Raw genomic sequence first — 16,754 nt, 5'->3', positions numbered from 1 at the left:
CAAAATACAGCCTTCCGTTGATTTATTTTTAGTGGAACCCATATTTTAATATAAGACTTCAATTAGTGGAAAAAATAAAATTGTATTTTAAAATATAGCCATTTTTATATTAAAAATCATGTTTTAAAATATAATTTTTCATTAGGAGTTGTCTTTTAAAAAATACAACTACCCACATTCGTATTTTTTTAAATATCATTTTTGATAAATTGTAAAAATCCGGAGATACTCTATCAAAAGTTTATAAGAAAGTATTTCTAACTATTCACAATTAATATACACAATAAAAATTCATTTTATCTATCACTTAACTTTTAAAATGAAGAAATTAGGTTCAACAATAACAAAAATAATAAATATTGCCAAATATTGAAGAAATAATACATGAGATATTAATAATAATTTCTTATATAAGTTAATATATTTAGTGGAGTGTGTATTTTTTTTCAAATTTAAGTTATATATAAGATTTATGGAAATTAATTTACATAATTAACATATAATAATTAACTATTTTAACACATTATTCTATTCAATGGTAAGTAATAAAAGAAACATACATGCTAGCGTCTTGATTTTAACTATTAGAATACATGTTTTATATATTTTTCTATTAAGCTTAAAAAAATTATAATTAAAATTTAAGAAATACAAATATTTAATATATAAGGTTCAAAAGAACATCCTAAAGGTCTTTAAAATCTTTAATATCGGTATGATCATCTACTCGTGTACATAGTACTGTCATCGCATTTCACAACACACACAAAAAATAAGGGTAAGCCAGTGAAAACAAAAATTTATAATATACACAATTAAATCAAAATAGAAAACTGAATTACAATGATCAATTTCTCAATTATTCAATCTTTAAATCCCAACATAAAATAATCAAATAGATCTCACGTGCATCTACACATACAGGATATTCAATCAACAAAATAACATCTAATGTATTTCGAAAGACCCCTATTAAGTAAGTCCTACTAGAGACCGACACCTGATCCAAAGATTACCAGGGAATCTAATAGAAATGATTATGATAAGTTCAATACAACCCAAACCGTGCATCTCATATGTCACGGTGTGCATGAACTTCCCCGTAAGTTTCTCACCACCTGATATTTTAGTCTGTGACTTAGATCATCAGTGAAGTTCGAAGATCTCTATTATCACATCGACATCAATACTTAATACACAACAAACATTAGTCCACACATTATCTCAAATATTGTATGAATTCAATTCCATACCATTTTCATCATACAATATCATTCAAAACGTGATCCACAACATTCAAAAGTCTATTTAACATAAAAAAAAACACTTAAATACTAAATCATCAAAATCTAATATTTCTACAAGTTTAAATAGTATATAAACAAACAACACAATATATAAACACACAACATCCATGCAAAACAAATTGAATACTGGGACCACGTCCTCTCCACATCCAGATCTTCTAGCCTAGGGTGCTATTAAAAAATAAATTTAGCTTCTTTTACCTTAATTGTTTGCTTAACAAGCAACCTCTAGAGTTTTATCCTCTAAGATTTAAGGGCCTAATGCAAGTTATCCAAAAAGAACAAAAATTCAGTATATAGTATAATAAGTTGAGAGGAATAGTCTTCTTAGCTGACCTCGCTAAAATTGATGACTATAAAAACAGTGAACAAGGAATCTTGAGAGTAAAAATGAACTTACTTTATTTGAAAATTTGCCCGATAGAAATGTTCCTTAACTCTACAAGTATAATGTGGTGTAATCATATTCTAAAATAAATAAAAATTAGAAGAGGAAATTAAGAGAGAAGGAATAGAAAAGGAAGAGATGGAAAGATAAAAGAAAACTGGGCATGTCAGCAGCATTCGTTTTTTTTTTTCACGCTGTTAGAGTATTTGGAGTTTGGAGTTATATTTAAATTAGAGTTAACTATAGGTTAGGTTAAGGTCTATTAAGTTTGGAGATAACTCAGAATTAAATTAGAGTTAACTATAGGTTAGGTTAAGGTCTAGTTGATGGAAAACAATTTTTCATCCAAAAAAGTTACCTTTTCTTTAAATCATTCAATAAAGAATTAAAAAAAATATAATTTCATTCCGAATAATGCTCCACTAAAATCAACTGTGTTAAATAAATTCTTTAGTGTAAAAACGTATCATTCTTTCACACCAAATCTAGGTATTTTAAAAATAGTAAGCAAACAAACAATGTACATGTAATAACTATTAAGAACTTGCACAAAAGTACATGTATTTTTGTCAAAAAATAGTTTTTGAACACTGTTATTTCTTAAAAAAAGAAAATTATTATCTGCCCGAATTATCCGAAAACGCGCGCGAGTTATTTTTAAGACAAGAGGTAATTAATTATATTTTTATACAAATAAAGGTAGTTATATATCACTAATGAGTCAAACAAAAATGTTTGTTTTCTTATATTTTGATGTAAATTATAAATTAAGACAAATGTTAATAGTGCTCTTAGGATATTGATTAAGAAATAAAAAAATAATGTTTATTGGAATAATATTAAAAATCTACTCTCATATAATATTCAATACCTAATTATCTTTTAACAAATATCCTAAGATATCAAATAAGAAAAGTATTCAAACTAATTATTTAAAAAAGCATATCACTTCCCGTTTGAAAATTGTGATTTTACAAAGAAAAAAAACATTGCAATATTAAATAAAGTTATTGTTTAACAAACATAAGCAGATGAGAAATTCTATAAAACATTCATTCCAAATACTTTCCAAAAATAATCAGTACTTTAATTTGTTTCATAATATAGTTGATATTTGCAGTTTATAATAAACTATTAATTACTATTTTTTCTATTTTTTCCACGTATATTACTTCAATAATTAATAAATAAGTGAAACAAATGCTGAAAAAAAAATAAGTGAAACAAATATAATGAATTTATTAAAAAAACATATAATTTGTCATAATTCTTAATATATATTTAGAAACCTTAAACTGTAGATAATTTAGAACGAAGTAATAACATGTATTTTTATCAGTTAATTTATTAAAAATAATATAAAAGTATGCGATCCATGATTTTATTTAAAAATTTGGTCTTCTAATTATGTATTTTCTCCATCCAATCAGGAGAATAGTTTAAGCTTTGGCGTAGATTAAAAATAAAAATAATGCTAATTTTTTTTTTTTTTTTACTGAAATAATACCGTTTTTCAACAGTGCATTCTACCTTTTTTCGGCTTCGACTTTCCCCTTGGCAAGCTTAGTCTTTTCCGCCTCAATCGTCGCCAACTTGTCTTTTAAAGCTTGTTGGGCCTTTTCGATCGCAACATTGTCTTGGTGTATTTTTTTCTTAAGAGCTTTCATTGCCTCTAATGTTTCCTTCAACGAACTAGTAGACTCGACCAGTTCATTCTTTTGCTTGGTCACCACTATAGTGGTTCTTTCCCAAGAGTTTAGCCAACCACCAGCGACCGACTCTATAGTTCCACCCACTCTGCGACCAAGTTGTTGGTTGGAACGACCGCTAAGATACTCTCATCTTCCAGAGTCATGTCAATTTGAACACCCGACACCACCTCCAACAAGGGGCTCAACATGGATGATTGCCTGGCAGATGGCCCTGCTTCTGCATTAAGTCGTGTCGTTTTGGCCGGTCGACCGCGTTTTTTGGCCACATGAGGAGCAATGGCTGGCAGAGGCACCATGCCGATCGACATGACCGAATTCCCCTTTCCTGACCGCCTCAAAGCTACTTATCTTCTTATTAGCCGTTTGGCGTCTTAAGTTGGTCATGAGGTTCCCCAAAGATGGATCCATCCAAGTCATGATAATTGTAAGACACAAATGAATTAAACACCATAAACATGATCAATACGACCACATACATAAAAAATTTACATACTAGTAAAATTCGTCTACCTCTCGGACGACCCGTACAAAGCTACCAACTCCCGGGTAGGCACCTTATATGGGAGTTGATTGAAGACAACTAAACCGCCTAATCCAGAGGTGACATCGATGACCACAGTCAGGCGACAATTTGACTAGGATTTCGGGTCCAATGAAAACAAAATTTTGTTTGACCCTCAGTGTTATAAAAATAATATCGGCCGCCAGACTCCACAAATATTTTGAAGTACTTTTCTTTTAAAACTTTATAAGAGGTAGTGAACACCACAAACCGAACACTCCATGGTCGACTCGACAAAGACAACCAACTAACTGGAGTACCTAGATGGGAATTGTAGTAAAACAAAAACTATTAAGGTGTGAAAATAATATTAAATATATCACAAATTATCCTAAACGCCTGAAGAGATGCCCATGAGTTGGGGTGTGCAATTGGGTCGCCGCCACATTGAGGATTCGAAGAACTCCCATAATGAAGTCATCAAAAGGAAGGGTTATGTGTAAATCATGGAAAAATGTATTATAGACAAAAAAGGAAATCATGGGGCGCATTTTCTCGCCCATGACAGACTCGGTCGGTGTAGCCACAAATATCGATCATCAACGCGTCTAAGGGAGCATCGGGTTTTATAAACGATACTTTGGATAAAAATTTATCCAAAACGTTAGAATTCCCACAAGAGGTGAGAATTTTCAACACACGCGGATTGACTAATTCATAACATGAACCTTCGGACCTCCGATTGACGAAATGGTCTGAGTTACTAGTCTCTTTCGTACTGCCAAATGCAGTACAGGTAACCTCAGAAGACTCGATATCAACCACATTATTCGAAAAATCAACAGAGGAAGACATTAATGACCTGAGAATATGACAACTAAAGAAGAAAGCTGGTAGACTTGACACTCGGAGCAAATGACACAAGTTCTATAAACAACGAAGAAAGCGTGAACCCTGCCACATTCAAATGATGCCCTATTTATAGGAAACCAAATAGGAGAGAGGTTACCACGTCCTCCATTAAAAGTTCTCGAATCTATTTCCATCCAATGGTTAATATCACTCGGCATACAAATCGACGCAAAATCTCCACTGTCAAACTTATCTGATTAAACAATGCATATCAAAACAACGACTTTTTTCCTAAAAAAAAGCAAACGTTACATCCCTGCCAAGTATTAAATGCTTCCAGTGGTCACATCTTGCCTCGAGAACTCCATCAGTTATCTTCGGCTTTTCAGAAATTAATCTCTTCAAGCTTGAAGACAAGTGTACCGATTGGTACCAGACAAGCCAATCTCAATAATTGACTGCTCGAGTCAAATAACATATAACATAACGAATATATAACAATTAGCACTAGCATTGAATGACATTCCAAAATATCCATAAAATATCTTCAATATAACGGATAAAAGAAATTAAATTGAATATACACTTCCCTAAGATTAAGAAACCGCTCAGTTAACAACTGATCTCCAACTCATTAAAGTCAAAAGCCCACAAAACAATATTATAAATAGAACTCTCAAAGAATAGTAAGGTAATTTTTCATTTACTAAAATATACTTCATACAACACATTATTCAAAGTAATTCATTTGTTTATAGTTTATTATTTTTTCTATTAATAAACTCATTTATTAAAAAATATAAAAAGTATCCATAGTTTATTAATTATTATCTATCTAATAATAAACTTATTTAATCCATTTATTACAAAAATGTAACAAAAACCATTATTTACTAATCTATCTATTAATAAAATCGTTTAATTCATTTATTACAAAAATATAAAAAATTAATTGGATTAACTTCATTTCTTCAATTTTATGTATTATTAAAATCTATCCATTATTTCTTTTTTCAAAATTCAATGAATTTTCATATCAATAATTATTTGATCAAAATTAATCCGAATGATATTTTCTCATAATTTTTTTATTTTAAAATGTATTTTTAAATTTGGTTCACAGTTTTTTCAAAAAAATTATCCAAAATATAGTTTTAAAATATTTTTTTAAATATTTTAAAACATATTATTTTTAAGGATGATAATTATATATAAAAAAAAATACATTCAACTTCATGCAACCTAGATTAATTTGATATGACATAGTCAGACCATACAAAACTTGATAGACCGTTTTGGGTTAGTGAAAATATCAAATATATTTTAAAAATTTAGTTATAAAATTGTAGTTTAATAAAATTATTCCATTAGAGGGATGGTGTATTTGTTTCTTGTGTTTCACTGCTGACGAAGAAAGAAATGTATGAATCATATGGTGGATTCGTGTGTGTTGGAGGAGGCTTAGAGTTCAAGGAGGGTTTGAATGAGAGATAATTTTTCACCTAAATTTTGTTACAATTATTGAAATTTTATAATTGACATGTTAATGTAACCAACAACTAAAATATACAAATAAATAAATTATATTTTTTAATTATATTTATATGATATGATTTTTTTTATATAAAAAGATTCATGTTAGACATTACTATGCTACCTGACGTTTCAGGCTGACACCTCAAGTAACAACAATAATTTATCATCACATGAAAAAAGTATTATTAAAAAAAAGAAAATACAAAAATATGGGGGACTAGACCAAAACTCATATGTTAACAAAAACGATACATAGGTATACTATACCTATTAATAAAAAATTCTAAGAACATAGTAGATAGAAGTCTATTATACCAATGAAAGGATTCTTTATGAATAAATCCTAAATTAGCCAACTTATCAGCACACACATTCCCTTCACGAAAAATATGAGTAACCATAAACCTGATTTTTCCACAGTAATTAAGACAAGTATTCTATCGATTACGAAGCATCCAAGAAACATTTGTCCTACCAGTAAACACAGCACAAACCAAGACAAAGTCACATTCCAGCCAGACATTAGTAAGACACAACTTTTGAGCTCCCTTCAAAGCATATATAACTCCATAAAATTCAGCAACCAAAATAGTCTGAACGTCAAAAAACGCAGAGAAAGCTCCAATAAACCCCATACTCCCATGTATATGATATGATTTGGTATATTATTTTAATGATAACTTTTCATGTTTCAGTAACTCATTTTTTTTAAATATTAATTCAAACAGTGCTGAAAATAATTTCATGTTTCAATAACTCATTTTTTTTAAATATTAATTCAAACAGTGCTGAAAATAATTTACAAAATTTTAATTAACTCAAATATTCACAAAAATACCTCATATTTTATTATTCATAAATTTTTAATTACAATAATAAATTTGTAAGCTTACATTTTACACCTTTAAAAAAATAAAAATTCTCTCATAATTAATTTTTTTCTCAAATTCATTCTAATATATCTCAATCTAAACACAATTACTTTCTTTATATATTTTTTTCTCAAATCCTCACATGTCTACCTAAGAAATTTTCGCACATCCCCTCTTTAATCCAAACACAATTTAATGCTAAAAGTTTTTTTCCGCATGACTTAAATATAAATTATAGATTTGATATTATCACAACTCTTAAAATGAAAATGAGACCGAAAGAGCCTTTTTAATGAAATGAAAGTAATAACCTAAGACTTTATGAATGTCTTAATTTATTTTTTGTGAGTTTTCATAAGAAAATACCTTTTTCTAAATTTATACTTTAATTAATATTTTATTTGATGGTTGATGTATCCAAGATATTAAAAAAAAATCATTTTTTTATTATTTTGATAATCTATTTAAGACATTTTAAATTTTATATCATGACAACAAAGCTGATTAGGAAAACCAAATTATAATCAACAGGCTTTATAAAATTTTAAATATAACGTTGTGTATGATCAAGATCACAAAGATGCCTTATTAATAGTATTAAATTAAATAACATAAACCATTATTTCCGTTGGTTTTGATAACCACGACAAATCAAACTGCACATTTAAAAAAAAAAAAGACGAACAAACTAACCATTTTAATCACATCCTTTAATTACGTAACTATACTATAATATTACAGTATTTTTATTTTTTAGTTATGAATATAAAATATTATTTAAATAAAAGTCAACTACATAGAAATAAATTAAAAGGAGAGTTTTATTTTTCCTTTTTTCCTCATTAAAAGTCACTGATTTATTTTGAAATGATGAGAAAGATGTTATATATTGAATAGATATTAAATGATTACACAGTTAGAATGAATAATTCCAACTGCTATAACTCTATAAGTATAGTTGCAACAAGCATTGGAGAATTGCACCAGTTGATCGATCATATTTGAGTATGGAGCTAGTTACTCGAGAGATCTTTCTTTCTATTACTCTCATTTTTATATCTTCTTTCTGGGTTTGTAGATCAATCGATTGTGGTGGCTCGCAAATTTCAAGAACCATCATAGTTGATAAATCACACAAATCACATTTCACATCATTGCAAGCTGCCATTGATTCAATATCACCAAACAACAATAAATGGGTCAAAATTCAGATAAATGCTGGCACTTACAAGTATGTTATTCAACATAAAATTACTATCTCTTCCTCCTCTATTTTCTTTTCTTTTGTTATAATTCTGAACTGATATGTTATAATTGTGAACTGATATTTTCCACTGTTCTGAAAACAAATTTTTCTAAAGTGAAATTATTGATGGTGTGTGCAGAGAGAAGGTTCAAATCCCAGAGAATAAGCCATGCATCTTTATACAAGGCCAAGGGAAAGATGTTACCACCATTGCATTTGATGACCACGTGGCACCAAATAGCAGTTCAACATTCACTTCCTTTTCAGACAACTTTGTTGCATCAGACATTACTTTTCAGGTATAAATATGTTCAAAACTCTACTTTTTCATTCATTGATATTATTTATTAAAAAATATATTTTAAATTTATTTGTCAGATAAATTCAAAATAATTATGATTATATAAATTCAATATAAACTCAAAATAACTCTTATAACATTTTAATTAATTCAATCTAATAAAATAGATTTACACTCACATATTATAATATATCTTAATCTCCAATATTATTAATTAATTAACTTGTACATAATTTCATGTACTTTTTCCCTAAAATTTTTCTTAAAAGAAAATAACAGAAGCTTGACCTTTTCTTACAGAAATCAAGGTAAACATTCGTCAGTCAATCAACTGGTCTATTTTCATAGTTAGCACTTTTTCTTTCTACTAATTTTATATTTTGATTAATATTTATTTATAAAATATACTACTTTCCGTTTGAAATTTTACAATGTTTTGTTTAAATAAGTTGTTAAAGAGATAAAGTGTTAAGGGTTTGTGTGAAATGAGATGGAATGAAAAGAATAAAAGAAATGAGGAGAGGAATAGAAAAGTTTCTACTAATTATAGTTAATATGGTTAAAATATTTTTATTTGTTATTATATATTATATTATTATTTATTTATTATAATAAAAAAATATAATATTAATAAAAAAATTTATTATATTAAAGTATATATTAAAGAGAAGTGAATAAATTTGAATGAAAAGTTTGTTCTAATTGTAACTAATATGATTAAAATATTTTTAACTTTTATTATATATTATCTTATTATTTGTTTATTATAATAAATAAAAATAAAAGGCTAATAAAAAAATAATTTATTATATTAAATGCATAATAATAATTATTTAATATCATTAATATTGTGTTTTTATATTTATATACCAAGACGTAATCAGCTATATCTTCAGTATAATTAATTATATTGTAATACATAAAACATAATTAATTATATATATATTTCTACTAAAATTAGTAGAAAAATAAATTATGCTGCAATTTTTTTCTTAAATTGTTTTTTCTTTCTAGTTAAACGGTAAATTTGTCGCTTTTTCTTTGCCAGATCCTGAGTACTAAAAAAAATGCTATGGACGTATTCTTCAACACAATCTTCTGACATATTTTCTTCCATTTTTATAGGTTTTTATAAATTTTAATCAATATTTTTACTAATCTGGATATATTTTTCTTTTGCATTAATTCTGAGATATATTTTTCTTTTGCATTTTATCTGGCTTCAACACTCTTCATCTACTTTTGCTTTTTCTTCTAAACAAATCATTATAGTGTTTTTGGATATGATATATATGGATATAAATCTATTTTGTAAATTGATTTTATAAGTTTAAATTAAATTTAAAATTTATTTTTTAATATTTTAAAGTTATTTAGAATCACGTTAATTTATTAAATTACCAATTAAATTATTTATAAATATATAATTTTACACACGAATTAATATATTTTCGATATGAAAATATTACTAAAAATTTAGTTTAAAAATAAATATAAACAAATATAAATTTTATATTATAAACCAATTTTATAAAATTGAATTAAACAACCAATCTTCTTTTACACAACTATCTATCTTGTATACATGTAATATGTTTCACCGTGTGCATCAAACAGTAAAATAATTCTTATTATTGAATTGGTATACATATCTTGTTTATCTCTTTTTATATATAAAAATACTTGTATTCTACATTTTCATCGTCAATAAAAAAAAAAACATTGAATTGTGATATCAATAGCTTCTTTTTTGTGTTCAGAACTCGTTCGGTTTGAAAATGCTGAAAGATTTGCAAAATCAAAAGATGAGCTTTGATGGGATAAGGGTTCCAGCATTGGCCGCAAGAATATCTGGAGACAAAAGTGCATTTTTCAATTGTGGTTTCGTTGGTTTCCAAGATACTCTTTGGGATGAATTAGGTCGTCATTACTTCCAAGGTTGCACAATTGAAGGTGCAGTGGACTTCATATTTGGTGATGGACAATCCTACTACCGGGTACTCGAGATTCATTTTCCGATAAGAAAGATTTTCACATCACACACATTGATTAACCAATTATTTGAATTCATTGCAGGATTGTGTGTTGAATGTGACTGCCCTGGGTTCCATGACCGCACAAGCACGCATGTCAGACAGTGAGCCAACTGGTTTTGTGTTTGCAGGAGGTTCTGTGATTGGTAGCGGTACTGGTATCTCGTTATTGGGGAGAGGGTATCGTCCTTGTTCTAGAGTTATCTTCTTTAAAACAAACCTTGGAAGTGTGGTTCAGCCTGTAGGATGGGATGCTTGGTCCGCCAAAAACAACGTGTATGATCCATCTGTTCATTCCTTTACCATTATATCATCACTCATGTATACTTAATTATGTTATGTTTGTGCAGGAGTTGCCTTTTCTACTCTGAGATTATGTGTTCAGGACCAGGTTCTAATACTTTCCAACGTGTTCCTTGGAAAAAGAAATTGACTTTCACTCAATTTGCCAAAAAATATTCCTTGCAAGTCTTCGTCAACAAAGATGGATGGCTCTCCAATTTACCACACAAGACAGAATGACACCTTCTCTTCAAATTTTAGACACCTTTTTTCATGCAAAAATAATTTGGGTAACTGTTGGGCAAAACACATTACTTTAAGGCATTTTCTCCTTATGTTGTAATCTACGACTTTTAGATTTATAATGTTTGAACAGATCGCAAGTACGCGTAATTTCAGCTCAATTCCCTATCTAGCACCATTTACACTTTTATTTCTCTATCTAGCATCTTTTTGTTTTTATTTTCATATCTAGCACCCTTTTGTTTTTTATTTTCCCATCTATCACCCTTTTATTTTTTATTTCTCTATCTAGCACCATTTCAAAAATAAATAAATAAATAATATATTTTTTGATAATTTTAATTTTGAATATATTAAAAGATAAATATTTTTAATGTTTAAAATAGTTAGAAATATAATTAATGAATAAAGAAATGAGTTTTTACAAAATAAAAATAAAAAAGTAATAAATTAAAAATGTTTAGTTTATTTTTTTTTAAGAATGAAGAAAATAAAAAATTAAACTCTACAACAACATAAAAGTTGAATCTATAAACATAAATTAGTATTTATTTTTATTATTATTGATGATATAATCATATTAATTTCAAGAAAAAAATACATAACATAATTATAAAAAAATCTCAATTAGTATTAATTAATATTGAACGCACAAATAATATTGAAGTGTCTATTTACCCTAAATGTAAAATCTTTAAAAAAAACTAATGCAATTGCTACACTTAATGCTTAAAAATAAAAAGAAGAAAAATGTAAAAATAAATAAATATAGAAAATAAAAACAGCAACATTGCAACAGATATTTCATGTTACTGAAGACTATTTGATGTAATTAAAAAATAAAGAGTATTGGTTTGCATACACTGGTCAAATATTATGCCCAAGTCCCGACATGAAAATAACCTCAAAGGGGAGACCTAAGTCAAGTCGAATAAGGGTTGACATGAACATAAGAGAACAACATGATCGAACAAAAAAATGTTCATATTGTCAAACACCAAGACACACTAAAAGAACATGTGCCAACATTATTGGATTGTGCACTTCTCGTCATTAATTATGTTATGTTTCATTTCGCACAAACTATTTAATGTACCATTGAAGAAAATATTAAATGAATGATCATCTTTCATTTATTTTTCTTTTTATGATCAACATCTACTTCTTTAGTATCTTCTTATATCTCTTATCTTTATCTCTTATATTTTTTTTTATATCTTGTATATTTATCTTATTTTGTTTTTCCTTTATTTTATATCTTATATGTTTTTAATTATTATTTTTTTCTACCATTGTTTATTTATTTTTTGTTTTTATTTTATTATTTTTGTTTTTATTTTCTATACTTATTTATTTTTGCATTTTTTTCTTGTCATTTTTAAGCATTAAGTGTAACATTTGCATTAGTTTTTTTTTAGGATTTTGTATTTAGGGTAGACACTTCAATATTATTTGTGTGTCCACTATTAATTAATACTATTTGACTTTGGTTTTTTTATAATTATGTCCTGTATTTTTTTACTTGAAATTAACATGATTACATCATCAATAATAATAAAAATAAATATTAATTTATGTTTATAAATTCAACTTTTATGTTGTTGTAGGGTTTAATTTCTTATTTTCTTCATTCTTAAAAAAATAATTTTAAACTATACATTTTTAATTTATTACTTTGATATTTTTATTCATTAATTATATTTCTATCTATTTTAAACATTAAAAATACTTATTGTTTAATGCATTCAAAATTAAAATTATAAAAAAAAATAATATATTATTATTTTATTTATTTTTTAAATGGTGCTAGATAGGAAAATAAAAAATAAAAAAGTGCTAAATAGGGAAATAAAAACAAAAAAATATTAGTTAAAAAAATGAAAGTGTAGATGTTACTAGATAGAGAATTTACCCGTAATTTCACTTTTTCTTTCATTTTCTGCTTGCACTAACTTTTTAACAAGGACCATATTTACTTCTGTTTAAGCACGATTTAGAAGAAGATTCGCTCAATCTAAACGAGTTGAACCGGTGGGCTTCAATATTGGCCCAATTTGTGCAGGTGGGCTCATTGGAAAGTGACTGGGCCTCCACCAAGCACCAGTGTTAGTGTGTGGAGTCTGGAATGGCAATGGAAGCGTTATCTCCTCTTTCTTCTCCATGTTTGAGGAGGCAAGCAACGAAGCTAAGGGTGAAACACGAACCCCCACCTACTTCAAATTAACATGGAGATCTTATGCCTTTGCGACAGCTGCACGCAGTACGTGGCGTTCCTATTTTTACCCATCAAAATTTCAACGGATAAATATGATTTTGGTGCATTTCACTGTTTCTATTTTTGGTTTTGGTTCTACCCAAAGTATAAAAAAATTGGTTTTTCGGTCATCTAATTTTAATTTTTTTTTAGTAGAAGTTATTAGTTAATATAATTCTACCCATACTTTAAGTGTAGAGTCATGACAAACAAATAATAAAGTTTTAAACAAAATATATATTTAATATTTAAGTTAATACATAATTAACTATTTTAACACATTATTCTATTAACTGATAAGTAATAAAAGAAACATGCTACCACTTTCTAACACCCTCAAAATACATTTAACTATTATAATACATGTTCTACATATTTTTCTATTATTTAAGCTTAGAGTTTTCAAAAAATATCTATGATTAAAACTTACAGAAATACAAATATTTAATATATAAGGTTCAAAAGAACATCCTAAAGCCTTTCAAAACTCGTGTACATAATACTGTCATCGCAGTTCACAACAAAAAAAAAGAAAAAAGGGTAAGCCAGTGAAAACAAAATTTTATAATCTACACAATTAAATCAAAAGAGAAAACTGAATTATAAGGATCAATTTCTCAATTATTCAATCTTTAAATCCCAACATAAAAGAATCAAATAGATCTCACGTGGATCTACACATCTAGGATATTCAATCAACAAAATAACATCTAATGTCTTCTGAAAGACCCTTATTATGTAAGTCCTACTACAGACTGACACCTAATCCAAAGATTACCAGCGAATCCAATAGAAAGGATCATGGTAAGTTCAATACAACCCAAACCGTGCATCTCATATGTCACGGTGTGCATGAACTCCCCCATAAGCTTCTCACCACCTGATATTTTAGCCCATGTGACTTAGATCATCAGTGAAGTTCGAAGATCTCTATTATCACATCGACATCAATACTTAATACACAATAAACATTAGTCCGCACATTATCACAAATGTATGAATTCAATTCCATAGCATTTTCATCATACAATATCATTCAAAATGTGATCCACAACATTCAAAAGTTTATTTAACATGAAAAAAAACACTTAAATACTAAATCATCAAAATTTAATATTTCTACAAGTTTAAATAATATATAAACAAACAACACAATATATAAACACCCAACATCCATGCAAAAGAAATTGAATATTGAGACCACGTCCCCTCGACATCCAGATCTTCTAGCCTAGAGTGCTATTAAAAATTAAATTTAGCTTCCTTTACTTTAATTGCTTGCTTAACAAGCAACCTCTAGAATTTTATCTTTTAAGATTTAAGGGCCTAATGCAAGTTATAAAAAAAAACAAAAAATCAGTATATAATAGAGTAAGTTGAGAGGATTACTCTTCTTAACTGACCTCACTAAAATTGATGACTAAATCATAGAGAAAAACAGAGAATAAGAAATCTTAAGAGTAAAAATGAACTTACTTTATTTAAAAACCTGACCGGTAGAAATGTTCTTTAACTCTTCAACTACAATGTGGTGTAATCACATTTTAAAATAATTAAAAATTTGAAGAGGAAATTAAGAGAGAAGAAATAGAAAAGGAAGAGATGAAGAGATAAAAGAAAACTGAACATGTCAGGGCAGTGAGTGATTTTTTTTTTTAGTATTTGGAGTTTGGAGTTATATTTAAATTAGAGTTAATTATAGGTTAGGTTAAGGTCTATTAAGTTTGGAGAGAACTCAGAATTTAATCTGATGAAAAAAGGTTAAACGCCTAATTATTTTGAGCATAATTAGGTACATGTATGTGGTTGTATACTGTTATGACTGCATAGTATTAATAGGAAACAATATTAGAGAGGATGAATTGATGGAAAACAAATTTTCATCCAAAAATTTTACCTTTTCTTTGAATCATTCAATAAAGGATTAAAAAAATATATAATTTCATTCTGAACAACGCTCCACTAAAATCAACTGAGTTAAATAAATTCTTGAATGTTAAAACGTATGATACTTTCACACCAAATCTGGGTATTTTAAAAATAGTAAGCAAACAAAAAATGTAAAAAATATCTTCTTTAATCTGAAAAAAAATTCAAAATATTAACAAAGTTCGTCTGCAAAGCTTATAAAAATTATCTTGAATTAAAAGTTCTTTAACTTCTTCAATAATGTTAACTTGTGAATCTTGCAGAAATATTGAATAAGTAATAATATGTAAATTTTTAAAAAATATTATTTAATTATAACGAATCTCCTCCTTCCTTTTCACTTATCTTCTTATCATTTCCATTCGACCTCAAAATTCTCTCAACTCTTCTATCTGCATAAACTTTGATGCATGTTGTCTTAACTCATCAAGATTGGTTGTCGATTTTTTGCAAAGACTATCGGCAAATGGTCCCGGTTTCAATGTTGTAATCATATCATGCATTGTGACTTTCGGACTGAGATTGCGAATACTTAGTGCTACCTTTCCAAAGCGCTCCATAAATATTCTTAGGGATTCTCCCTTTTCTTGCCTTATATTCACTAAGGCAATTGATGTTAAATGATGTGGTCGGCTTGTAGCAAAATGAGCTCCAAACTTTTTACCAAAGTGTTGAAAGAATCAATGGATAACGGTGGCAACCGAGTAAACCAACTCAGAGTCACTCCCTTCAAAGTTGTTGGGAATACTCGACACAAAATGACATCATTCCACGTATACAAACTTATATGCGTTGTGTATACTGCAATGTGTTCATCACGATCTGTACCTCCATCATACTTCTCCATGGTTAAATTCTTCCAATTTTCGAGCAGTGGGGTTTCTATAATGGCTTCGGAAAATGGATGCCTCCTAACAGATATTCCGACAAAGATACCAGAAGTCTCTGGTATTCTCTTCCTAGTAGTTTCAAAGCTTTCCTCATTATGTACCATTTGGTGGATATGTGTTCTTGGTTGAACAGTTTCAAATGATGTGTTTAAAATCGTCTCTTCATTCAACTTCCTCTTCATGTACGCATTCTCCGTCCTTAACATACTTAACTCTTCTTCATTGCTCTTCTTTAGTGTTTCAAACTCTCTTTGTAACTGCATGAGCATAGCCATTGACATGGAATTTTGATTATCTCCCTGCTTCCCAGACTGCTCTCCTCTTCTACTCATCTTTGCTTACTTCCTCAGTTGTCCTGTTTCTCGGCCCCACGGTGGGTGCCAAAATGTTCTTACAAGAGCCTAGAA

General features: G+C 28.1%; 1 protein-coding gene across 1 annotated transcript; it reads left to right on the top strand.

Annotated features, from left to right (window-relative positions):
- The first annotated feature begins 8,176 nt into the window (after window positions 1-8,176).
- On the top strand, window positions 8,177-11,364 carry LOC137829402 (putative pectinesterase 66). Its single transcript, XM_068636205.2, has 5 exons — window positions 8,177-8,400; window positions 8,555-8,714; window positions 10,477-10,713; window positions 10,793-11,025; window positions 11,100-11,364. The coding sequence occupies exons 1-5, from the start codon at window positions 8,177-8,179 to the stop codon at window positions 11,269-11,271; spliced, it is 1,026 nt and encodes a 341-aa protein (XP_068492306.2). The 3' UTR covers window positions 11,272-11,364.
- The last annotated feature ends 5,390 nt before the right edge of the window (window positions 11,365-16,754 follow it).

The sequence above is a fragment of the Phaseolus vulgaris genome, chromosome 7 (genome assembly GCF_051622355.1).
Source record: "Phaseolus vulgaris cultivar YP4 chromosome 7, ASM5162235v1, whole genome shotgun sequence".
Lineage (NCBI taxonomy): Eukaryota > Viridiplantae > Streptophyta > Magnoliopsida > Fabales > Fabaceae > Phaseolus > Phaseolus vulgaris.
This window is presented reverse-complemented; position numbering and strand designations above follow the sequence as displayed.